The sequence below is a fragment of the Archocentrus centrarchus genome, chromosome 5, assembly GCF_007364275.1.
Source record: "Archocentrus centrarchus isolate MPI-CPG fArcCen1 chromosome 5, fArcCen1, whole genome shotgun sequence".
NCBI classification, from domain to species: domain Eukaryota; kingdom Metazoa; phylum Chordata; class Actinopteri; order Cichliformes; family Cichlidae; genus Archocentrus; species Archocentrus centrarchus.
This window is the reverse complement of record NC_044350.1, coordinates 10,929,852-10,956,901: the sequence shown is the minus strand read 5'-3', so window position 1 is coordinate 10,956,901 and position 27,050 is coordinate 10,929,852. Positions and strand designations below refer to the sequence as shown.

The window sequence follows — 27,050 nt, the reverse complement described above, 5'->3', positions numbered from 1 at the left end:
GAAAGCTACGTCACCGACATTCACCGACAGTCTCCATAAAATCAATCCTTCAAACGTCGCTCATACCTTGTGATCAGAGTGGGCAGACATTTCACCACACGCACTCTATACGGCACATTAGTAATTGCTGTGCATTTTGTCATTAACAGTTTGTGTTCTGCAAGTGACGCCTCGCACTTGCCGATCACAAGAATACCTGACAGATCTGGTCATATTACATTTTAAGTGGTATCCACTGTTGCCAACTCCTCAGCAAGGAAAGTAGCTACTGGATATCCTAAAAGTCGCTAGAAGTCGCTATATGACATCATCACCTAATTTGTGTAATTGGTTATTTGCATGTAGTTGCAATCTAGGCCAGAGCTCTTCAACTCCAGGCCTCGAGAGCCCCTCTAAAACCTGCAGGACAGGGGCTCTCGAGGCCTGGAGTTGAAGAGCCCTGATCTAGGGTGTAGGAGAGAGGAATAACATCTTTGGAGAGACAAAAAGTGAAGAAAAAAACACCCTAAATATGTTTAGAACTACTAGGGCTGGGATGGATATATTTTTTTAAATATTTTTTACCTGAATGGTGATATACGAAATATATCTGGATATTTTTTTCTTCCCAATGATTTTTTTTCTTCCCAGTCATATAAACAAAAAGGCACCTCTGAGTCAAAGCCAGATGTCCCAAATGTCACACAGACACTTTTATTAACATTCAGCTGTAGCTGTAGATGTACATGAGAAATTGCTCAAAAGTAAACCACTGGCATATTTAAATAATAATGCTTCCCAAATAATTAATGCTTTTTTTCTCCATACCAAAAGACTCGCAGCTGTGCTATTACAGTTTTTCTCAATTGCCAAGACACATTTCTTGAAACCATCCCTCCATGTCTCTAATCTGTAAACACAAAACTAAAATTTCAAACTACTTTCACAAAACCTCTGACTCTTACTGCAAAACCAAACCATTGCCTCAAAACAGTTCAAACAGTGCTCAAAAGCAAACAGTGTTGTCAGATCAGACCCCGAGTCAATCAAAATGAAAAACACTACTGAACAGTCATTATGCACAACATAGAAAAAAAGAAAACAGATCAGATCATAAAATCTTAAGAAATAATCTTTACTGTTCATAAAAATGCTTTTTCAAAACAAAACTCCTGTTTAGCAATTGTGGTACATATATACATACATATTGTTAGGCATATTTTGTTAATAGGGCAAAGCCATGTTTATCAGCATCCAATTAGACATGCAAGACGTGATGACGTCAGTGTCCTTGCAGTTCCCCATGCGCACCACTAGTTTTACATATGTTTTTTTTTGAATAAACGGCTGAGTCCATAGTGTGTGTGAAGAATGCCAGCCAACGGAGAAAATGTTGTCGAGTGTTTCTCTTATGCTAAGTTAGTCGTATAAAGTTCACTGTGTAACCTAAGTAAAACGCAAGTGCTGCTGCGCAGGGATGGCGAATATCCCCACAGGTTATGGGCCCAGTCACTTGGGGCACAGGTGGAGCAGACTTTTGTTCGACGGCGAAGAGAAAAGTTACGAACTTTGGGAAGCAAGGTTCCTCGCGCACATGGAGCTTCGTAATCTCAGGAAAACCATTACAGAGATGCCTGAAATCGACGAGGAGGACGAAGTAGCTCTCGCCGAGGACGAGGCAAAGAATGGTGAGGCTTACGCCGAACTTGTGCAAGTATTGGACAACAAAAGTTTATCGTTAGTCATGAGAGAGGCTGAACGAGACGGAAGAAAGGCGCTGGAGATTCTGCGAAAGCATTATGTTGGCAAAGACAAACCACGGGTCGTGAGTCTTTACTGTGAACTGTCCTCACTCTGTAAAGTTAGCGATGAGACAATTACCGAATACATAATTCGAGCAGAGACTATTTTCACGTCATTAAGGAGAGCAGACGAACAAATTAGTGATGGACTTATGATTGCAATGGTGGTGAAAGGGCTACCAGAGTCCTACAAACCATTCGTTGTGCACGTGACACAGTCAGATGAAGCCGTGACTTTTGGCGAGTTTAAAAGTAAACTACGCAGTTATGAAAGTACAGAGAAATATGGAATAGGAGACGTGACCGAGGACAATGTGATGAGAACAAGCGGGGCAACGAAAGCGCGCGGCAGAGGCCGAGGAAAGAAGGTGGACATAGCCGAGGTGGAGTGCTACGCGTGCGGGAAACGAGGACACATGGCCCGAGCATGCCCCAACGACGTGCAACAGAGGAGAGAGGATCGAGCATGGGACACACCACAGCGTGGAAAAAGGCGCGGACGCGGCCGAGGCCGTGACCAACTCAAGAAAGCGGATGAACCGACAGATGCACAGTCGTCATTTTTCTTTAAGATGAGTGACTGTCGAGTGCAAGGAGAAAACAAGAAAGGGCTCATGGTCGACTGCGGAGCCACATCGCACATGATCAACGACGCCACCAAGTTCAAAACGGTGGACAAGAGCTTCAGACCAGAGGACCACATGATCGAGCTGGCCGACGGAACCAAGGTGAGCGGCATGGCGAAGATGAGGGGAGACGCCGAGGTCTACTTGCTGGACAGCGAGGGGCGACGAGTGAGAACGAGACTCAAGCGGGCGCTCTACATCCCATCGTTCCCGCAGAACATCTTTTCCGTCAAGGCAGCGACAGGCAACGGCGCAGAGATCCGATTCAAAGACGGCGATGACTGGCTGGTCAACAGGGACGGTACAAAGTTCAAAATGGATGTGTATGGTAGGCTGTATTACCTTAGCACAGTTGAAAGTGAAAACATTGATGAAGTGTATGGTTGTCATGATATGCAAACGTGGCACAAAATACTAGGTCATTGTAATTTTGATGACATTGTAAAGTTAGAGAGTGTTGTTGAAGGGATGTCTATTAAGGGCAAAAATAAGTCAAACCAAAATTGTGAAATATGCACGCAGGGCAAATTCACACAAAGCAGAAACAGACAGGCAGATGCAAAGGCAACATCCATACTTGAGCTAGTGCACACAGACTTGTGCGGCCCAATAGAACCAGCAGATAAAGATGGGTACAAGTATGCAATAGCATTTACAGACGATTACAGTGGGATGATTTTTCCATACTTTCTGAAGGCAAAAAGCTATGCAGCGCAAGCTACAGAAAAATTCATGGCCGATGTAGCTCCATATGGAAAGATTAAGTGTATAAGGAGTGATAACGGAACGGAATTTACAGGGCAAGAGTTCCAGTCCTTACTTAGGAGTAATCGGATAAGGCACGAGACAAGTGCACCCTACTCACCCCATCAGAACGGAACGGCCGAAAGAGGATGGAGAACCTTATTCGAGATGGCAAGATGCATGCTGTTGGAGAGTAAACTCCCAAAGCAGTTGTGGACATACGCAGTGCAAACAGCAGCTCAGATTCGCAACAGGTGTTACAGTAAGCGTCTAGAGCAGACACCTTACTATGTTTTTACAGGGAAAGCACCCAACCTGTCTAACATGAAGGTATTCGGATCTGAATGTTACGCGTATAAGCAGGATAAAAAGAAGCTGGATGCTAGGAGTGACAAAGGAATCTTTGTAGGCTACGATAAGTATAGCCCAGCTTACAACATCTACTATCCGGACACAGGAAAAGTCCTAAAACATAGACTGGTGAAAGCAATCACTAAAAGCAGTGCAGATAGCCAGACACAGACCAGTTATGATTTGGAGGATGATACAGAGAGCTATGGAGATGCAACACCAAAGGTAGAGAGTCAGGATCAGGGACAGTCTGAGGAGACTAGAGAGCCTAGTGTGGAGACAACTGAGGCAGGTCCAACCCAGACAGATGGTACAGAGAATGAGCAGGTAGAACAGAGGTATCCTGTGAGGGAGAGAAAGGCTCCTGATTACCTAAAAGAGTATCAATGTAAGGCAGAGTGTGATGAAACAGAAAATTTGGATTATTTCTACAGAGTGACCTATGGTGTACCTAAAACGTTTAGTGAGGCAATGAATTCAGGAAAATCAAAACTGTGGAGCGATGCGATGAAAGAAGAGATGCAATCCTTAACTGAGAATAAAACTTTCACATTGACACCACTGCCACGGGGTAAACAAGCAGTGGGAGGTCGCTGGGTATATGCAGTAAAAGAAAGTCCAGATGGGTCTGAGACTTGTAAAGCCAGATATGTGGCAAAGGGGTACGGTCAGGTGGAAGGGATTGACTACAAAGAGACATTTTCACCCACTGCCAATATGACCTCAGTCCGAGCATTGATGCAGGTTGCCGTGCAGGAGGATCTTATCCTTCACCAAATGGATGTAAAGACTGCTTACTTGCATGCTCCTATGGACTGTGAGGTATATATGGAGCAACCCGAAGGTTTTGAGGTCAAGTCAAAAACAGGAGAAAATCTTGTGTGTAAACTCAACAAGTCATTGTATGGGTTAAAACAGTCCGGTCGCAACTGGAATATGTTACTGCATGAACACCTTACAGGGAATGGTTTTGTGCAAAATGATGCTGATCATTGTGTCTACACCAGGGAATCTGGGAATGAGAAAGTCATGCTGTTAGTGTGGGTTGATGACTTAATCATAGCAGCCAGTGACAACACCATATTGAGAGATGTGAAAGAAATGCTGAAGAGAAGGTTTAAGATGAAAGATATGGGTCCACTTAAACACTTCCTAGGTATTGATTTTAACTACAGTGATGGAGAAATCAAAATGACACAGAAGAGACACATTGAGAAAATGTTAGCCAGATTTGGAATGTGTGAATGCAAACCGAGAGCCACCCCATCTGAGCAAAAATTACATTTTGACAATGATGGTGATGTAATTGATTCATCAGGCTACAGAGAGATAGTGGGTAGCTTGATATACATTATGACATGTACTAGGCCCGACTTAAGTTGGATAGTTAGCAAACTATCACAACACTTGGCAGAGCCAAAGCAACAGCATTGGACTGCTGCAAAACATTTACTGAGGTACTTAAAGGGTACTATGGATCAGGAATTACACTACAGGAAATGTGACAAAAACCTACAGCTTGAGGCGTATAGTGACGCTGATTGGGCAGCTGACAAAAATGACAGGAGAAGCACCACTGGATATTGTTTCAGCTTAGCTGAGACCGGTGCAGTAATCTCATGGAAAAGCAGGAAGCAGCCAACAGTGGCGCTATCTAGCTGTGAAGCAGAGTACATGGCTCTAGCAGCCGCTACTCAGGAGAGCATGTACCTTGTTCAATTACTGAAAGGGATGGATGGTAATAACAAACATCTACCAGTCAAAATTTATGAGGATAACCAGGGGGCAATAGCATTATCGAAGAACCCAGTATGCAGGCAGAGAAGCAAACATGTGGATATAAAATATCACTTTGTACGGTCTGCACACACAGAGGGGAAAATCAATGTTGTTTACTGTCCTACTGCAGATATGATAGCTGATGTATTTACCAAACCAGTGTCAAAGGTCAAATTTGAAAAATTCATGGGTTATTTGTTTGGAGAGTAATGGAAGCTGACAGTGCAAATAACGTAATGAAGAAGAATGTTTTTTCTTTTAATTAGTTTTTTTTTTGAACTGTCAGTATGTGAAATGTTTTGTTTTCCACTTTACAGTAGAGAGAGCTGTAAACATGTTTTTGAGTGGGAGTGTTAGGCATATTTTGTTAATAGGGCAAAGCCATGTTTATCAGCATCCAATTAGACATGCAAGACGTGATGACGTCAGTGTCCTTGCAGTTCCCCATGCGCACCACTAGTTTTACATATGTTTTTTTTTGAATAAACGGCTGAGTCCATAGTGTGTGTGAAGAATGCCAGCCAACGGAGAAAATGTTGTCGAGTGTTTCTCTTATGCTAAGTTAGTCGTATAAAGTTCACTGTGTAACCTAAGTAAAACGCAAGTGCTGCTGCGCAGGGATGGCGAATATCCCCACACATATACATATATAAAAAATTCCCAGCTCGCCCCTACAGGCGGTCTATTTTGCCCTCCAAGCCCAGGTCCTCTATCAGAGGCCTGGTCCTGCGCAGTATCTCAGACTACAGGGAGGGAGGAATTAGAGAAAGAAGACACACGAAGTAAAGTGATAGAAATTTGCCAGTCAGTTCTGCCAGAACTTAAACACAAGCTACCTGAAGCCATTGATACCGTGCACCGACTTGGGCCCAAACGACCAGGAAGCCCTAGACCCAGAGGGATCATCATCCAGTTCACCTCCATCATCATCAGAGAGGCTTTATGGAAAGCAGCCAAGACATCACTCTACCTGAAGGACAACCGACTGAGATTCACAGAGGACTTGTCCAAGAAAGACAGAGAACGACGTAACAAACTGTGGCCCATGATAGACAAAGCCTGACAGGAGGGTAAGCCAGCTTACTTCGTTGGAGGTCGTGGATTTGTCAGCGGAGCAGAAGTCTTTCCCCCATCATAAACACTCACCTAAACTTTACTTAGTTACTTATTGGACCTGGTCTATATTTTGACTATGCTCTTAGTTCCCTTTTGTCAATTTATATTCACCCTTAGTTAAAATGAGTATTTTGATATAAAAACCTAAACTTTTTAAAAAATTTTTTGTAAGATTTAAATTTCTATTGTTAAACTAAGGCAATTCATTGCTATATTTTTTGTGTTTTTGGAAGATATATACTTAATCAGGTTATTACCGCTCTTCTACTTACAGCGTGCAGCACTCTGTCCCCTTTCTTTGTGAACACACTCTTAATTTTAGAGGACTGCAACTTGTTCTCTTTGTTATTCTTATCTAGTAACTTTGTCTTTTACATTAGTTTCTCTCAACGCCAGGGGGTTAAGACAAGCCTGTAAACGCAAAGTGTTATTCTTATTTGACAAACAACTTAAAACTGATTTTTGTTTTTTTCAAGAGAGACATTTCACATCTGCTCACACTGATTTCTGGAAATCTCAATGGGGAAATGAAATATGGTTATCTCACGGATCTGAACGCTCTGCTGGTGTCGCCACATTTAAAAAATTATTTCGTTGGAACTATATTACACTCTGACTGCGAGACCCTAGGTCACTACATATGCTCAGTAACTGGACACCATAACAATACCTTTATTATAGTTAATGTATACGGGTATAATAATAAAACCGATAACGACAAGCTATTTGAGTCTTTAGAAGAAAGAATTTCTGTAGGGCTTTCCAAATACCCAGACGCAATTCTTTTAATTGGCAGGGACTTTAACATTGCCTTAGATAATACGATTGATAGATGGCCTCCAGGACGGCAGACCTCATATGGTGTCAACTTAAAAAATTTTATGGAGAAATTTAATATTGTGGATATATGGAGAGAAAAATTTCCAGATGACAAACTTTTTACATGGAGTAATAAAACAGGTTCCAGGCAATCCCGTATTGATTTTTGGCTTATCTCTAATTTTATTAATAAAGACAACATTGCTGTTAACATACTCGCCACTCTTCTTACGGATCATAGAGCTATTCATATTAACAACAAGATTACCTCTTATTACCAAAAATCCCCAGACGAAATCTTGGAGGAAGATAATTTAAATTTAATAGAACTTTAAAACAAATTGGACGAATTATATAAACACAAGGCTGAAGGAGCCTTCATTAGATCCAGGAAACGTTGGCTAGAGGAGGGAGAACAAAATTTGGCCTATTTTTTCAGGCTTGAAAGATACAGATCCAAAACAAACTCTGTTTATCAATTAAATATCACTGACACTATCTCTAACAATCCTAGACAAATTGCAACACTTGGGCCAAATTTTACGCTAATTTATACAGCTCAAAATATAATGAAGAGATTTCAATATCATTTCTTAATAATATTCAAAATATAAAAACTATTGGCATATAAGATAGAAACTACTGTGACAGCCCTTTTACAGTAGAAGAAATTTCTAGAGGTATTAATGCACTGAAAGCCAATAAATCCCCCGGCACAGATGGTTTATCTGCCGAATTTCATCATTTTCTAATCATATTGCTCCAATTTCTCTTACAGGTATTTCTAGAAAGTATAGAGGCTAATACTCTCCCTCCTACCTTGACTCAATGTCTAATAACACTTATTCCGAAACTGAACAAAGACCTACTTTTTATCGATAATTGGAGACCTGTTTGTTTACTCAATAATGATTATAATATTATGGCTCTAATCCTTGCTAACAGAATTAAGGAGGTTATGGACACAGTTACTGATGAGACACAATCAGGCTTTATGAGAAACAGACACATCTCTAATAACGTCACATTAGTTTTAGACCTACTTGATTACTCTTACTTGGTGCCTGATGACAGTTTTATTCTTTTTCTAGATTTTTATAAGGCCTTTGACACGATCAAACATCAATTCATTTTTCAGTCTTTAAAAAAATTTGGTTTGGGGAATTTTTGTTTGTAATGCTGTTCAAACATTATACTCCAATAGCAATAGCTCCATTAAAATGCCAAACGGCTCCACCCCTAGATTTGACCTAAAACGTGGTATTCACCAGGGATGCCCCATCTCACCATATTTATTCTTACTTTGTTCACAAATTCTTACAACTCATATCTCCAATAGTACTGTACAGGGAATCACCATAGCTAACAAAGAGCTTATAATCAGCCAGCTGGCGGATGACACCATTATTTTTTTAAGGAATGCAAATCCGATCCCTCTTTCCCAGGATGTTATTCAAGTCTTTTCCAGAGCCTCTGATTTATGTTTAAATTTAAAGAAATGTGAATTGCTATCAATTAAAGATCGTCAAACTACTGTTATTTGTAATATTCCTGTTAAACAAGAGGTTACTTATTTAGCTCTCTTAATCTCTAAAGACCAAAATTTGAGATGCTCCTCTAATTTTACACCAATTATACAGAAAACCAAAAATAAACTAAACCAATGGCCTCAGAGGGACTTATCTCTAAAAGGTAGAGTATTGATTACTAAAGCTTAAGGATTATCTCGACTGACATATGCTGCTCTCCCCTTGTATTTAGATAACAACATTAGTAAAGATATTGACCGTATAAAATCATACACACTATACTAGAAAACCTGTTATTATGAACAATTATGAATCAGGTGGTCTTAACTTTCTGGATTTCTCTTCCTTAAATAACACATTCAAAATTAATTGGGCTAAACACTTTATAAAGAATCTGACCTCTATCTGGAATCTTATTCCATATCCTGTTTTCTTGCGCCTTGGTGGCTTTAACTTCATCTTAAATTGTAATTATAATGTTGAAAAACTTCCTGCAAAACTCTCATCCTTCCATAAGCTGGTGCTCTTAGCATGGAAGCTCATCTATAAACATAACTTCTCCCCACACAAATACCTTATCTGGAACAACAGAGATATTTTAGTTAAAAGCAAGTCGCTCTTCCTTGAGACTTGGGTTCAGAATGGAATCCTACTGGTGGCTCAGCTGGTTAATAAGGAAGGACGATTACTCAGTTATAGTGAATTCTGTTCGATATATAAATTTCCAGTTAGTCTCCAGGATTTCTTCACAGTAGTTAATGCTATACCCTCGGGCACCTTAATGTTATTTAAAAATACTACTTATACTTTGTGGGTTCCACCCACTGTCCCTGATTCAACCGAATCATCTGTAGGGAAAATCTGCTTTTCACAGGAGAAAAGAAAGAATAATAAGAGAATACACATGTTGTTCCAAGAAACTCTTGTTTCTCGCCCGTATATACTTCTTTATTGTAGTCATTATATCCCGGATATCCACTGGAAAACTGTTTGGATGATCCCCATAAATACTTAATTGTAAATAAGGTGAAGGAAGTGTCATTTAAAATTCTCCATAAAATTTATCCTGCTAAGCATTATATGGTAAAATTTAAAAGGGACTCAAGTATTAAATGCAGTTTTTGTGATGACCATCCAGAAACTGTGACACATCTCTTTTGGCTATGCCCTCTCTGGAAAGAGTTTAGCAGATTCACTATTACCCATATTTTAAATAATTTTTCCCTATGCTGGGAAAATGTTTTGTTTTGTTTTTATAGTTTTCCCAGAAAGGATGCTAAATGTTTTTTTATAATAAACTTGCTCATTCTTCTTGCTAAATTTTATATTCATAAGTGTAAATTTGCTAATAAAACGCCATGTTTTCCTCATTTTATTAAAGATATATATATATATATCAAATCAATAACAGATTCTCTCAATGAAAAGGCTTTAAAGACAATTTCTACATGTACATCTCTGCATGCTTTTCTTTAATTAACACCCCTGGCTACTTTACTTTTGTTTCTTTCCTTGTTGCTTAATTATCATATTGTTTTGTATACCTCATTCATGTGATTGTTGTATACTTGTTTGTTTTAAAATAAAGTTGCTTATAAAAAAAAAAAAAAAAAGGACCCGATCAGACTCACTTCCGCTATTAAGGTCACGTGACTTACGGTACATACCAACAGTCCAGTATTCTTGTGGGTCCGTGTTCACAGCATTCTCTAGTTCAGCACTGACAATGGAAGATTTTGAAAAGATCTGAATCCATAGCAGTCAACCAAGAGCATCAACAGCATGTCTCAGGAGTCAGGAAAGCGCGATAACTCTTTGACTGTGGAGATCAGTCAGAAATCCCCCGTGAATGGGGTGATGCGCCAGAAACCCCGCTTGACGCTGAAATTGACACCCATTACTGGGGTTTTCGGCGAGACGCCGACCCCCTTGACAGTAATGGGCCACCTGAATCCCGATCAGAATTGCATCTGAAAACTGCATGAAAGAGGAGAAACGTCATGTGGACGAATCTAGAGTCAGGGATATGTGCAGCAAGCTCCAAGTCGCGGAGGCAAAAATCCAAGAGCTCCAAGCAAAGTTGAACAAAGCAAGAGACTTGGTGAAAGAGAAGGATGCAAAATGCGCAGAGTTGGAACACAAGCTCCAAGACGTGGAGAAGAAAAATGAAGGCTTGGAAGAAAAGTTTAACCAAGTCCTGTTAGATCAGGAACAACAGGATGCAAAATGTGCAGACTTGGAATCCAAGCTCCAAGAGATGGAGGGAGAAAATGAAAGCTTGCAACAAATGCTTGATCTAGCCTTGGGGAAGAAAGCAACAATACTGCACGAGAAGAAAGAACTGAAAATGAAGCACGTAGAAGTCAAATCAAGACTTGAAGACACTGAAAAGAGGCACAGGGAGGTGCAGGTCAAACTAGAAGATATGACAAAGCAAAATAAGAGCTTGTATGGATTGCTTCACAAAGCCCGCCAAAGCAATGCGGCCGTGCTTAAAGAAGTGGAAGTTAAGCACAGAGCAGTTCTCCAGAAGATGGAAGAAAAACAGAGAAAGATGCAGTGCAAGGTCCATGAAAATGAGAAAAAATATGCACAAGTGCTGAAGGAGAACTCTCCAAATCACAGAGACAGCTGCAAGATGTTCTCCAAAACTCTGAAAAGAGAAACGGAGAACTCACGGAGAACAACAAAAAACTGCAGCAACACAAAGAAGATTTGGAGAAAATCTGTGCCGAGAAAATGTGTGCGGGCATCGAAGTTATGATGAGCAAAAATGCAGAACTGGAAGAGCTCCATAAGAATGCCCAGCACAAAACAAAACAACAGGAGAAGATGCTTAAAGACATGCAGGAAGCACAGAAATTGCTGGAACAGAAATATAAAGAGCTGAAAGAAAGCCATGCAGAAAAGCATGAAATAACTGAAGAACTGAAGATGAGGTGCGAGAAACTTGAAGAGCAGAAGGCAGAAAATATCAGCGATCTGCATAACATCATACTGCAGCATAAAGACCTGCACGAGCGCTGCTTGAAAAAGAAAAAGCTCTTCAAGTTTTTCCGGAGGAACGCTTCTTCACCTTAAACAAAGCTCACCTCGTCTGCCACCACCTTGAATCCATCTCCTTCACTTTGACCCCTCCTCTGTGCCTTTCCTTCTTTCTTCTCTCTCCCTCCTATTTTTTGGAATTTAATTTAATTGGACACTCTAAATTTTTAGATAATAATAAAGGCAATCTTATTGTAATTTAGTTTAATTGGACACTCTAAATTTTATGGCCATGCAAAACCCTACCAGCACCTCCTCGCGGTGCCGGCTGGTAACAGTGGTCTCAAACCCTGGCTAACGGTGGAGGTCATACCTGTCAAGTTTTGTATTTAAAAAGACAGGAAATTTTCTGCCGCTGAAACTAGAAGTCGCTGTATGACCTCATCGCCTAATTTTCATAATTGGTCATTTGCATGTAGTTGCAATCGCAGCTGTAGGAGAGAGGAAAATCATCTTTGGAGAGACAAATAGTGTAGAAAAAAACACCATAAATATGTTTAGGACTACAAATAATGTTATGAAATAACTTAATAACTTTAATGCTTTGCCTAGACCCACATTACATACACTGTAAACCCGGATAAGTTGAATCTACTTAAAAAAACCAAGGTAACTCGGTGCCTTAAATTTTTTAAGTAATGAAACAGTTCATTTAACTCAGCCTGTTAAGTAAGCACTACTCCATTTCCAGTTGAACTAAATTGTATGTTCTAATTGACCAAACTTATCTTTTATAGTTCATGAAAAAATAAAATGTCTTTTGATCAATCAATTCCCACCTATCCTTTTTAATGGTTGTGGTGGGGGCTGGAGCCTATCCCAGCTGACAAGGCAGTAAGATGCAGGGTACACCCCGTACAGGTTACCAGCCTGTTGCAGGGCTGACACAGACAACCATTCACACCTGTGGGCAATTTAGAGAGACCAATTAACCTAACCCCAGTAACTGCATGTCTTTAGACTGTGGGAGGAAACCCATACAGACACAGGGAGAACATACAAACTCCACACAGCAAGAGTCCCAGGCTAAGGTGGAATTGAACCCAGACTATCAGATAGCTATTCTAGCTGTGAGGTCGCAGTGATAACCAACACGCCACCATGCTGCCCAGTAACACAGATATTTTTTACAGTGTTGAACTGTGTCTGTTTAAATTTGGTAAATAAACATGATAAAACTCAGCCCTGCTGAATGCTGGTACATTAACATTTACAAATAACATTTGTCCATGGAACAATAAAAAACTATACGAGAGAGGGTTGTGAACAAAAACACCAAATGTCAACTATTCCAAACAGCGAGAGGCCTGGGCCAAGCCGGAATTGAACTCAGACCTTCTAGATAGTATTCTAAGTGTGAAGTAGCACCGCTAACCATCATGCCACCATGCAGCTGTACAGTAATCCAGTCTATTTAAACTGGTATAAACTAGATTTTTAGCAGGTGCAAAACTTGATGATATTAAGTTGTTTGAACTCAAACACATGATTACAATAAGATAGACCATCAAAAAGTACAGTCTACTCAGCATTAACAAGTAATGTTCACATTCTAGGCAATTTTAAGTAATATGAACTCAATATTTTTAAGTGGAATCAAAATCTGGGTTTACAGTGTAGATCAATTTTGTCCCGTATTGTTTAATGTTAGAATATCAAATTTAACAAAAACACTGTGGGGTGCAACTGCTAGATACATTCAACCCTCCCATTATGTCTGCACGTCTGTTGTGGATCAAGTTTGGAAGTCGATGTCGGGCGTCCACGAGGATGACCAAAGAAGTGATGGATGGATGCGATCGCTGAGGCCATGAGAAGAGCAAACCTCGCCCCTGAAGACGTGCAAAATCGATCCCTCTGGAGAGCACGGAGCATAGCGGACCCTGCGAACATGTGGGACACCCCCTAGGAAAGAAGACTAAATTTAAAGATAATAATAAAGGCAATCATATACCATCTAAATTTACTCCTGTTTATGGATGTTCACTTATTTGTTTTGCTTACAGTCTCTGTGCAAGATTAGCCTAAATGTTTACCACACAAATATGAAAGTTGTGGTTACCTTTGGACCAGAAAGCCAATATACCAAAACATTAGTAGGATCAGGTTAATTAATGATTCTAAATTGCCCGTAGGTGTGAACGTGGGTGTGAATGGTTCACACGGACCAGGGCTCTCTCAGCCCTGTCACAGACTGGTGACCTGTCCAACGTGCAACCCGCCTCTCGCCCTGGCAGCTGGGACAGGCTCCAGCCGCCCTACGACCCTGGAAGAAAGTCGAAGAAAACGGACAGATGGATGACATGTTTGCTTTAAATACAACTAATGAAATACAGAAAGCACACAGGAAACTAAAAATAATGAAATTCCTAAACTCTAAAAACGTTGGCGAGGCTGTGTCTCCGGTGGTAGAGCAGGTCATCTACTAATCTTAAGGTTGGTGGTTTGATTCCTGGATGCTTCGGTCTGCATGCCAAATTATCCTTGGGCAAGATACTGAAGCCCAAGTTGCTCTCTGATGCAGCCGTCGCAGTATGAATGTGTGTGGATGCAAGACAGGGAGCACTTAGCTGTAGAAGGAAGTGCTTGTAGGAATGGGTGGGAATGGGTGAATGCAAAACATGGTGTATAAAGCTCTTTGAGTGCTCAGCTAGAAAAGCGTTATACAAGAACGAGCCCGTTTACCACTGAGGACTGTAATTACTGTATGATCTGTTTCAGCATTTTATTGCAAACATTCAGTTGAATTTATGGTAGGCTTTTTTTTTTTTTTTTTGTCTGTTTACAGTACATTAGTACAGAAATCTATCAACATATGGATTTATTCTGCCTTACAGAGACCTGGTCCATCCCTCCTCACAGTTCAACTGTATAAACAACCATCAGCTGAAATCCCACAGATAAAAATGGGACACACACACAATTAATTAACTTTCTATTCACTCCTATTCTTCCTAATTTAAGAATTAAAAGATCCATTAGCTCTTATATCTTGTCAGGGTCCTGGGTCCTCTGACCCAGCATTCTTAGTTGTGTTTAGTTTTGACCTGTGTTTTCCTGTCCTTGTGTCATGTTGTTCACCTGTTTCCCAGATGTGTCTATTTCCCTCATCAGCCCTTGTGTATTTAAGTCCTGTTTTCCCCTGCTTGTTGTTGTATCCTCGTCCTGGTCTCAGTGCTGTGTGTTTTTTCCTGTTTCCAAGTGTTTGCTGCTGCTCCTGCCAGTTCCACCCCCGTGTTTGATGGAGATTCAAGTTGTGTAAATGATGACAGCAGACATGATAACAGAAATGATATATTTTATAACAAACTTTTATTCTGTCTGTGATGATGTCAGAGTGTGTCAGGCTGATTAGAGTGACTCGTCATGCTCCACACAGACACGTGCGATCCTCCATCCATGGGATTAAAATGGAGACTTCGCTCTTTGGTTCAACAGTTTTGTTTGCACATCCAGTTGGGAACTGTAATACACATCTTCCAGCGCCCTCTGTAGTCTTCTTTGAGCATTGCACCTTATAAATACAGGTTTTTGTTGCTCAGTAAAGCCGTTCCTGTGGATGCAGCACTCTTGTACTTTTCTACTTGGGCAGAGCTTATAAATATATTTTATAAATTTTACAGTTCACGTTATAAACTCCGAAAGATTACAGTGATTTATTTATAGGTACAAATGACTGAAATAAATGGATGACCAGGAGCCCTTTTGAAATTGCTGTTACATTTATCACTTGAGCTCAGTCAAAACTTAGCCATGATCAAAGCAAGTATTTTTCTGTAATAGTAAGGACTTACTGTGTTTAATTTACTTCATAAACCCTGACACAAATAAAATCCACTTGAAGTGGATCTTTAGTCATTTTCTGTTTAGCATGGGTTTGGGGTCATTTCCAAATGTTCTTTTTTTTTTTTTTTTTTAAAGAAAAGGAAACATGTTTTCATTGAATATAACATTAAATCGATCAGAAATGCTATAAATGATAACTGGATTGTGCCACAAAGGATAACGTAATGCTGACTGAGCACTAGACTTTTCTTTTTCTCAATTGTATTAATGCAGCTTGAAACTACTGTGATGTACACAGAAACAATAAATTCACTTAGTTTAGTGAAAAAAGAGTGTTTAAGGTTATTCCATGTGACATTTTTTGATAAATTTTATGTTTTATTTGATACAAACAGGAAAAAGAAAAAAAATGGATATCTCTAGGTGACCCTAAACTTTAAATTTAATATATCTCCCCATTTAGTTACTCATCTGCTACACAGTGAATAAAGAAAAACCTAAAATGCTGCAAAAAAAGAAATGTTTTCATTTTAAATAAAACAGAGGCATACAATAGATACAAGGTAGGTTTTTAATTCTTATATAAATATAACACAGGAAGATCTGATGCTAATAGTTAATAATTAAGCCAATTTCTTTACATTTTAAAGTGCAGTGCAGTACAAAAAAAATGAAAGAATGTAGCTTTTTATTAGCACTGATGCAGCCTGGGATGTTTAGATTTAGAACAATAAAGGCCTAGTCCCACTGAATCACAGAGGACTGAAAACTCCCGCTGCACTCTTCTCTGTTAACTCTCTTACTCTGCACCATCAGTGATTAGGCTACATTCCAATCAGCGACATCAGTGCAACCTCAGTACTTTATAGAGCAGCGCTGTATTTTTCTTCTTGGACTCCACTAGATTAGTTTTCCATGATTTAGAGCTCAAGATAATTCTTGCATGTCTCATACTGGGTCTTGGTGCAGCCCCTCGGTTTATCATCTGTCTCAAGCAAGCTGCTGTTTTAGCTCTTCTACCTTTCTAGACTACCTGGGCAGACTAGCAAGGGAGAGGGCATCCTCCCTTCTAATTTGATGTCCTTCATGAAGAGAAAGAATATATGGCAACTGTAAACAAATAAACACAGTGCAGAAATAAGCACACCACTCAAGAAAAAAAAAGCAATTGTGATGCAGATGCTAAAAATCAGATTCAACTGAGTAACTATTACTGGGTGGCTGATCTGGCTATGCTGTGCTTATTGAAAGAAGATGAAAGATTTTACTGTTCCATGTCATTATCATTCTGGAGAGTTTTCATTGCCAGGCCCCACAGAGTTACACTGGAGATAAACTGGCCTTCACTGGACCTATAGGGCCTGCTTGACCCTGTGAGGGAACTGCAGTAATTGTCTGCGGGAGGCAGGTAGGACCTTCCCGCCAGGCCTCTATCCATTGGCATGTTCCCGTTCTCAACATACGGACCAAATGGCGCCTCCTGAGATACATGCGATTTGGCAAGCTTTGTACGATCTGTGGCAGATAGGACTGCAGTTCTTTCCTGGTGGCTGGATGAGAGGAGGTGATGGGGAACCAGGGAGCGCAGCTCTGGAAGCGGGGTAGATGTTGGGCTGAGGTGAATGCTAGGAGGTGAAGTCTCTATATGTGGTGTTGCTTGTGGTGGCGGCGAAGGAGTCGGCGTTGAGGATTTCTCTAACTCTGTGTGGGGTATCATAGCGGAGAAATGCTGCTCACCGGTAGAAGCAGATTTGCTTTGGCCGACAGGTTTGGGTAATGAGGTGCCTCCATCTGAGCTATGCGTCGGCTCGGTGACCTGACTGTCAACTGGAGGCCCCTTGCAGTGCATGTTGCTATGTCTCCTCAACATGGCAGACCGGGTAAAGCTCTTTCCACAGGTATTACAGACGTAAGGTTTCTCACCAGTGTGCGAGCGTATGTGACGCTGCAGGTCTCCTGATCCAATGAAACACTTCCCTGCAGTAATTCATAAAAAATCTTGAATGAATAACACGGTGTGAACATCATCTTTAAACAATAAAAATGGGAAAAAAATGCTTTCCTAGAAAACCAAGGCTTAAAAAGAGTGAGTTTGCAATATGCTCTCCACAACTGTCATGCAGTTCTGTTCATTTTGGCAGGTAAAAACATTGCCTTTAATATTAGATGCTTTTCCACTGGAGAAACTTAGGGGAAAGTATAAGGTCTCATATGTTTGCAGGAAAAGCCTAATCATTACTTTTAGCCTCTGTCTTTCCATTGCTTTGTAAGACCAGCTGGACTTATGAACTAATGTAATAATATTGCAGCAAATAAAACCAATTTTGAAATGATGGTAATTTGTGACAGAGAGGCTATTGAATATTATTTGCCTTTTCTGTGTATTTTGCTGGTTTTTCAAAAATGGGAGTTGTTCGGGCCCCCAGAATTGGCATTTTTCAACCTGAGAATAACCCTGAAAGAAGTCCTGCAGGGGCATTTCCTGCAGGTGGAATCTTATAGCATAATACACAAAATTGACTTCATGCTATGTTGATGACATACAGCATGAGGAAAATGCAAGCTGTGATTCCACCTGTATAGACAACTGAATTGTTTGAAACAGGAGGGTATCTCTTCAGGACAGAAGAGTGTACAGGAGACAGATGACAGGAAAACACACAGCTGACAAGCTTCACATGTAAACGCAGCACCAAGGGACTGACTTTCATGTCCAATAGCTAGTGGTTACTTGTAATAATTAAAAAAAAAATACTAAAGGCAAATAGCATTCTACAATGATGCTAATATTGAGCTATTTGTGTATAATTGACGGGTGTGAATGTCATAACTGTAAATGCTGACAAACAGTAGCACTCTAAATCCTCAGTGGTGATTTAAACCAATATTATGCACTAAATTTTATTTTCGATTACTAAATTATTCCTGAAAGTTATGCTAAATAACTGTCTCTTGTAGACTGACAAAAAAAAACCAATACAAACAAATTGCAAACAATACATGATAAACAGGTAGAAACTGCTGCTTACCACAGGTGGCACAGCTATGGGGTTTTTCCCCAGCGTGCCGTGCTTTGTGCTTCAGAAGTTTTCTGTGCGTGTTGAAGGACTTTCCACACTGGTCACAGGTGAACGTCTTGTCTGTTGCGTGAGTCCTTTTGTGTTCCTTTAAATTGCTCAAGTTGTTAAATCCTGAACAATAAACATGGCAAGGACCACATATCAATAATAGTAGCTCAAGCTACTATTAAACATCAGCAGTTCACTTCAGCAGTGAGAAGTTACAAGTTCACAGATTAGTGTGTTATGAAATGCAGGTTATTACTTACAGTGGCTTGCAAAATTATTCATACCCCTTGAACCTTTCCATATTTTGTCACATTACAACCACAAACATTAATATATTTCACTGGAATTTAATGTGAAAGACCAACACAAAGTGGTATACAATTGTGAAGTGGAAAGAAAATTATACATGATTCAAAACATTTTTTACAAATAAAAAACTGAAAAGAGCAGTGTGCAAAAGTATTCAGCCCCCTTTTCTCTGAGTGCAACCAATTGCATTCAGAAGTTGCCTGATGACTGCTAATGACTAAAAAGAGTCCACCTGTGTGTAATCTAATCTCAGTACAAATACAGCTGCTCCGTGACGGCCTCAGAGGTTGGTTAAGAGAATATTGGGGAGTAAACAGCATCATGAAGTCCAAAGAACACACCAGACAGGTCAGGAATAAGGTTGTGGAGAAGTTTAAAGCAGGCTTAGGCTATAAAAAGATTTCCCAAGCTTTGAACATCTCACGGAGCACTGTTCAATCCATTATCCAGAAATGGAAAGAGTATGACACAACTGTAAACCTACCAAGACAAGGCCGTCCACCTAAACTTACAGGCCGAACAAGGAGAGCACTGATCTGAGATGCAGCCAAGAGGCCCATGGTGACTCTGGACAAAATGCAGAGATCCACAGCTCAGGTGGGGGAATCTGTCCACAGGACAACTATTAGTCGTGCACTGCACAAATGTGGTCTTTATGGAAGAGCGGCAAGAAGAAAGCCATTGTTAAAAGAAAACCATAAAAAGTCCTGTTTGCAGTTTGCCAGAAGCCATGTTGGGGACACAGCAAACATGTGGAACAAGGTGCTTTGGTCAGATGAGACCAAAATTGAACTTTTTGGCCCAAATGCAAAACGCTATATGTGGCGGAAAAATAACACTGCACACCACTCTGAACACACCATCCCCACTGTCAAATATGGTGGTGGCAGCATCATGCTCTGGGGCTGCTTCTCTTCAGCAGGGACAGGGAAGTTGGTCAGAGTTGATGGGAAGATGGATGGAGCCAAATACAGGGCAATCTTGGAGGAGAACCTGTTGGAGTCTGCAAAAGACTTGAGACTGGGGCGGAGGTTCACCTTCCAGCAGGACAACGACCCTAAACATAAAGCCAGGGCTACAATGGAATGGTTTAAAACCAAACATATTCATGTGTTAGAATGGCCCAGTCAAAGTCCAGACCTAAACCCAATCGAGAATTTGTGGCAAGATCTGAAAACTGCTGTTCACAAAAGTTTTCCATCTAATCTGACTGAGCTTGAGCTGTTTTGCAAAGAAGAATGGGCAAAATTTTCAGTCACTAGACATGCAAAGCTGGTGGAGACATACCCTAAAAGACTTGCAGCTGTAATTGCAGCAAAAGGTGGTTCCACAAAGTATTGACTGAATACTTTGTGGGGGCTGAATACTTTTGCACACCACACTTTTCAGTTTTTTATTTGTAAAAAAAATGTTTTGAATCATGTATAATTTTCTTTCCACTTCACAATTGTGTACCACTTTGTGTTGGTCTTTCACATTAAATTCCAGTGAAATATATTTATGTTTGTGGTTGTAATGTGACAAAATATGGAAAAGTTCAACTACTTGCAAGCCACTGTATGCTGAGAGATGTCACGTACCTCGGCCACATATGTCACACAGATGTGGCTTCTCTCCTGTGTGCACCACTTTGTGACGCTGGACATCCCCAGAGGCAGTAAAGCTGGAAAACACAGATGAATAATAAAGTACACTAAAGGAATCATAAGAGGTTTTAGATCAAGTGGAAAATCTGTAGTATATATTATAATATACCTGGGAAAGCTTTGGAAACACTTTTTTTCTTAGTAAAGGCAGATAACAATAAAAGCCAGAAAATACTTAAAGAAGGGACAGGGTAATGGCAAAAAAGAGAAATATAAATGAGTATTAAATGGATAAACTTTACCTTTTACCACATAGTTCACAGATGTATGGTTTCTCTCCAGAATGTCGTCGCAAATGTGTTTGTAAATTCCCAGCCTGTAAGACAAAATCTCAGATATCTGAGTGTAATCTGACCATCTAAGAATAACTGTCAAATTAGAATAGCACAAAAGAAAATACCTGTGAGAAGTTTCTTCCACAAACATTGCATTGAAAGGGCTTCTCGCCTACAACAGAAATGATCAGATTATGTCTAAGGGCATTACAACTGACTCTGTGATTCTACCTTAAATATGTACTTCTATAGCAATTAAAATCAGGAAATACCAGTATGCGAGCGCTTGTGCAGCTCCAGGTTGCTCGGGTGTTTAAAAATCTTCCCACACACCTCACAACAATATTGCTTGTGTCCTGATTGCTGAGGTGGCTCTGGCACAGGCTTTAGATTTTGCTCCTCTTCGTTCACAGGTGTAGGACTGGGAAGCTGTCCATCTGTGGCTGTCTCAGGAACCTCATCTCTGCCTGCAGCACTATCTTCTACAGGAGCTTCGGGTGTTTGAGTCTGCACCACTGCCTCTCCTTGAAGGTTCTCTTTTGAACATGTAAGTACAGGTTCAATAACAGATTCAGTGCACATCTCTTCCAAAGCCTTTTGAGACCGAAGATAGTTATATTTCTTTAGATAGACAGCCTTCTTTGGGCGCACTGGCTTGTTCATTGAGGAGTCTGCTGGGTCAGAGTTAGGGGTGTTCAGATTCTCTGAGGGTGTGAGAGAAGAGACAGGGTTTCTGTCCACGGTCATCGATGTGCAAGATTGGTTAGTTTGAACTAAGTTTCCTGAGTTCACAGGGGTGTTGCCTCCCTGGCTTATCCCAAGTTGACACTGCTGCTCCTCCACCACTGAAGGGCCCGGGCCTTGATTTGAATTCGCACTATTGCTCTGAATTGCACTTTGTTTAAAGTACTGCTTACTGTAGAAGTTGCGGAGCTTGTACCCATGAACCAACTGCTTTTCTACAGGTGCCTGAGAACTGCTAGATATTTCACAGTGTGAGCTGCTGTTAGGCACAGAAATTGGTGTCCTTCTGGTGTGGTCCATATCACTGCTGAAGCCAGGCCTCTGAGATTCAGAGGGACAAGGCAGGTCAACATCATGAGGAAGACTACTCCCAAGGAGGCAGTCATGCTCTGAGCCCAACATGCCTGAGAGAGAAAATGAAGGCATTTCCACTGGCGGAGGACAAGGCTTGAGGAAAGCATTACACATGCTCTGCACATTTGGAACCTGCAAACACTGAGCAATGTCTAGGAGTGCTTGCACATTATCTTGGTTAATGTCAAGATGGGAGGTATACATATAGTCCAATATGTGGCCGATGCCACTGACATCCTGGATAACCAGGTTGAACACATCATTCTTCTGACTGGGGGAATTTTGGAACAAAGACCTGTAAAGATCAGAGTAATATTTAATGCATTTGAAAACATGGAAGGAAGTCAGTATGATGAACGGTTATTATGACCAACATAATGGCACCTGAAATAGGAGCTGAAGGCTGCCAGGACATTTTTGTGGGCTTTGAAGCAAACACCTTTGACCACCAGCATGCAGTCACAGAGCAGACCCTGAATCCTCTGCTCCTGAAGCTGCTGGAGAAGGTAAGAGCTGTGGCTGGACAAGCTGTCCATGCTTACTCCGCGGCTCCACCACTCAGCTCCACAGTCTTCATCGCAGAGCGAGCCAAGGGGACACAAGTCAAGGAAAAAACGAGTGATTAGCCCGAGTTATTATTCATTTCTCCTACCAGCAGCAGTTTTGAAGTGACCGTACTGACATATGGGATTCAATAGCCGCGCAGAATCCAGTGTGGCTCTGCAGAGAGACCACCCATGCAAAAATTGGACACAAACTGCTAAGCTTAGCTACAAAGCTACACTAGCCACCCATATTATTAAGCGGTGCGAATCGATGCAGCACAAAATCCCGAATGAACAACCGAGTATTACTCCTAATTACTATTACTTATATATTATCTTAGGCCATATGATGGGATCCAAACTTACATTAAAGGATTCCAACTTTTATTTGGATGATGGGTCACTTTTCGACAGTCATAACATTACATCACTTCCTGGTGTAGCTTGAATTTCGAGTAGCTTGAATGCTAAAAGATAATGTTAACTGTTATACAGATATAAAGTGTTATATAATGTAACGGGCAAAGTTATTATAAGTAGCCGAGTGGCTGAAGGTCACCATGTGGCTCATACTTATAAAAAGCTTCATCATATAAGGATCGTTTCAACCCTGCCCGGAACTTTTCTTTGGTTGCATTTGCACAGGGAAGACTAATAATGTAGCGACCAAACGTTATCGTGCGGTCCCCTAAACGCGTGTTATCAGAATCAGAATAGGATTTTATTCGCAAAGTATGTTTTCACACAAAAGGAATTTGTTTCCGGCCGTTGTGAAAAGTTTGTAGGAATGAAACACTGAAGGTGAACGTTTGTTTTCAAATGCTATATTGAGGCAGCGGATTTAATCTAACGGCTCACTTCGTTTGTGCGGTTTTGACAAATCCGCCTCTGCTCCCGGGAGTGAGTCTGTTTCTGTTGTCTTTTACAGTATTTGGGGGGCAGGGTCCACTGCCTTTCTTTGGCCAACGTTTGCTCGTATCAGCACTGTTAGCTGGGTACGGCTTTAGAAAGAGCATTTAACCGATTCCGATTTCTACTTGGTGCCACCGAGTGTAGATAGTTTCAGCTGTCACAGTTATTTCTGCAGGCTAGCCAAGTAGGAGAGTCAGTGAATATGGTGTTCTTCACTTGCAACGCGTGTGGTGAATCCCTGAAAAAAGCTCAGGTTGATAAACACGTTAGTATGTGCCGGGGGTGCCAGGTCCTGTCCTGCATCGACTGTGGAAAAGACTTCTGGTAATTAATGAGCCACTGTTTACTGATAAACCAAACTAGCAGGTGCTAGATTAACGCTAACGTTGCTTACATGTGTGCTTTGGCGTGCTTCACAGGGGGGGTGACTACAAAAGCCACATTAAATGCATCAGTGAAGATCAGAAGTATGGAGGCAAAGGCTACGAAGCGAAAGCAAGCAAAGGTGATATGAAACAGCAGCAGTGGCTCCAGGTAAAATGCAGAAAAAAACCTCTGGTAACCATCGGATGAGTTAGGATAGCTAATTAGTCTGTCTTTATGTCCTTTTACTGAAGAAAGTCCACGAAGCCATGAACAAACCCGGGGTCAGTGCAAAGTTAAGAGATGTGCTTCAGCAAGTCAGTACTTACGATAACGTACCCAGAAAGAAGGCCAAGTTTCAGGTTAGTATCATTTAAAACTGTTGCAACTTGTGTGTATGAAAGTCTGTTTTTACATTAATGTTAATTCATTTTCATATTTTTCCTTTTCCTTCAGAACTGGATGAAAAACAGTCTTAAAATAGTCAACCCCAGTCTACAGGAGGAAGTGTGGAATATACTCTCTACAGCTGATAATGTAAGTTAGGCACATTACTTGTCATGTGTTTCCTGTGAATTCTACTCTGCCAGTTTAGTGTAAATTAAAGAAAACATCAGTTTTATTCAGTTTGGTTTAGTAAATTCAAATGCTTCCAAGAAATGAGTTGAGACATGGGAGCAGTGTTCTTTTGATAAAATTAAGCCAAGAAAATAAAGAGTCTGGCATGTTTTCAGTAGTGACTGTCATTACCTGCCCATTATTTTTGACAGGCTCCAGAGGCCACACAGCTGAATCAACAGACAATGGCAGCTAATGGAAATGAGTCTTCAAATGACCACCTAATTGAGGAGGAGGAGAAGAAGAAAAAGCTGAACAAACAGGAGCGCAGAGAAGCCCGCCAGCAGAAGAATAGGAATGCCATGAAAGGTGCCGGAAATATAGTCTCACGAGAGCCGGAACAAGACGAGGGGGGCAAAAAGAAAAAGGACAGAAAGAGAAAGCAGTGCACCGAGGAAGATGAAGAGCAGAACAGCCGTCGCACTCAAAATGAAACATCAAGCAAGAAAACAAAGAGTATGTAAGGATTTCTGAAGTGCTTGACATCATTTGTATTGGTCATAGTCCGACAGAGTTTAGTTATTCTAGTATTAATCTATTATGAGCAGTGTTGTAGTTTATAAATGCAATTTTCATAATTCTTTCACTCAGTGTGGAGTGAGGACTTGTTTGCATCAGCAGTTTTGCAAAGTCCAGTCACCACATTTGTTAATTTTATGTTACTCGAGATTTTGAGTAAATGCTTAAATACTCGTTATTTGCTTGATGAAAAGTGTGTCTTTCAGTATTTATTAGATAACACTTTTATCTTCCTTTTCTAGTTGATGAAGCAACAGAGGATGCTGATGAGCTCACTCCAGAGGAGACTGAGGATCAAGCTGTTACTAAAGGTACTGTGGAGCCAGAAATGGCTGATATTGTTGTACATTATTAAGTAAATGATTAGCTAGTGATTAGGCACCAGAGGTCAGTGTTGCTTCTTTTGTTCAGAGTGAGAAAGTGACCCTTGGTGATTAGTGTCTGTACTGAAAGCTGATTTATGTTTCTGATCAGGCAAATTTAACTGGAAGGGAAACATCAAGGCAATACTGAGAGACTCACCTGACCAGGAAATGTCAGTGAAGAAACTCAGGAAGAAGGTGAGGCATTAAGAGTTTTCATTACTATATGAGACGAGGCTGTATTTGTTCATTTGTGTGGCAGACTTTTAAAGTTTCAAATCAAGATAACCTTTTCTTTAACACAAGGATAAGCGCTTACTTGTGTTTTGCAGGTTTTGGCTGCCTACTACTCTTTCACTGGTGATAGGAATTTTAAGACGGAGGAGGAAGTGCTAGCACTTTTCAACAAGAAGATCAACAAAAATCCCAAGCTTAGAGTTTTGAAAGACACGGTTAGACTTGTAAAGTAGGCTTGTTCATCTTCTGCTTTTAACATGTAATGCATAGAGTTTAAAAATTTAAATGCAGTTCTCGTCTGTCATCCTACTTTTTTTTTATGCAGTTGACTTGTTCTTGAAGATAAAATATTTTTACTTCTGAATTATGTGTCTGGTTCCTGTTTGACTTCTACAAGTTAACTTCGAACATGACACGACGGTGTTGTTCAATGTGTGACAGTTGTGATAGATGGCTGCTGTGTTACGCTTTCCAAGCTCACGGTAAGGCTGGGAAGTGGCACCTTATCTGTGGGATTGGATGTTAGAGTGGGGGAAGGGTAACGGGAGAGGTGCACCTGAGGTGAATTAGACTCTCACACGGGACGAAGTTAATGCACATTCCTCGGCACCCCGAATGGGGTTCACTTGGCCAGGGACACAGAAGCTCCATAGAAGCAAGACGCTTGGTGTCAGCCTCAGGTGAAGTTTTAATGCTGTCTGATTTTGCACGACTAGAATGAGCAGTTTCTTTACCCTGTACACACACACACACACACACACAGACCCACATGCGCACCCACAAACAGGAGGAGCTTCAGGAGGAAATCTGCCCAGCTTTATGAAACTCAGCTAATCCCAGCAGGTTTAACACTGATGCCCATTCATCACACTGCTTACCTGTAATTGTATATTACATACTTTGGGTTTTAGTCAAGCTGTAACTCAAGTTTGGCTGTATTAAAATGATGTTTTCTAGTCCACTGGGACTCAGTAGAGCTTAATTCTGTTATTTTAGTTCAGACCCCCCAGAATACTGAAATTAAATATATCTCCACTGCAAAAGAAATCATTCATTCAAGTCTTCATCTAAGCCACATATGATTGATAAACAGTACTGTGCAAAATCTTGAGCCACCCCCATTTCTTTATATTTTACTTTCAAGGAGCCACACTTAGCAATACTTCTCCAGGCTTTCTGAATGGCTTTCAAAGTTTTTCTTAACACATTTACTTGCATTTCATTCATTTTCAGTCCAGTCCTTGTCCATTTTCATTTTTGTTTGTTACGTGACTGACCTATGAATCATTAAGGCATAGAAAAAGCACCTAACTCAAGGGATCAACCAATGTTGTGTCTACACACAACAGACAACTTAGGAAAGAATATTTTAATTTGCATAATTAGGCACTTTGTTACCAGGAGCCTATTATGAAAACTCAATTTGTTCCCACTTCTTCAATCTACAAAAAATGCCAAGGATAACAAAGTTTGACAGACTTAAAATAATTTTGTACCAACAAGGTCATTGATTCCCAAAGAG

General features: G+C 40.6%; 2 protein-coding genes across 2 annotated transcripts; one reads left to right on the top strand and one right to left on the bottom strand.

Annotated features, from left to right (window-relative positions):
* Nucleotides 1-16,235: 16,235 nt before the first annotated feature.
* Nucleotides 16,236-23,069, bottom strand: zbtb49 (zinc finger and BTB domain containing 49). Its single transcript, XM_030730292.1, has 8 exons — nt 22,884-23,069; nt 22,357-22,543; nt 21,147-22,267; nt 21,000-21,046; nt 20,842-20,915; nt 20,534-20,616; nt 18,606-18,767; nt 16,236-17,553 (listed from the first exon to the last, which is right to left on the bottom strand). The coding sequence occupies exons 2-8, from the start codon at nt 22,506-22,508 to the stop codon at nt 16,841-16,843; spliced, it is 2,352 nt and encodes a 783-aa protein (XP_030586152.1). The 5' UTR covers nt 22,509-22,543; nt 22,884-23,069; the 3' UTR covers nt 16,236-16,840.
* A 35-nt stretch (nt 23,070-23,104) lies between these two features.
* lyar (Ly1 antibody reactive homolog (mouse)) lies at nt 23,105-25,892 on the top strand. The gene is made up of 8 exons (XM_030730293.1): nt 23,105-23,753; nt 23,849-23,963; nt 24,047-24,154; nt 24,249-24,329; nt 24,563-24,866; nt 25,172-25,240; nt 25,404-25,489; nt 25,624-25,892. The coding sequence occupies exons 1-8, from the start codon at nt 23,632-23,634 to the stop codon at nt 25,759-25,761; spliced, it is 1,023 nt and encodes a 340-aa protein (XP_030586153.1). The 5' UTR covers nt 23,105-23,631; the 3' UTR covers nt 25,762-25,892.
* The last annotated feature ends 1,158 nt before the right edge of the window (nt 25,893-27,050 follow it).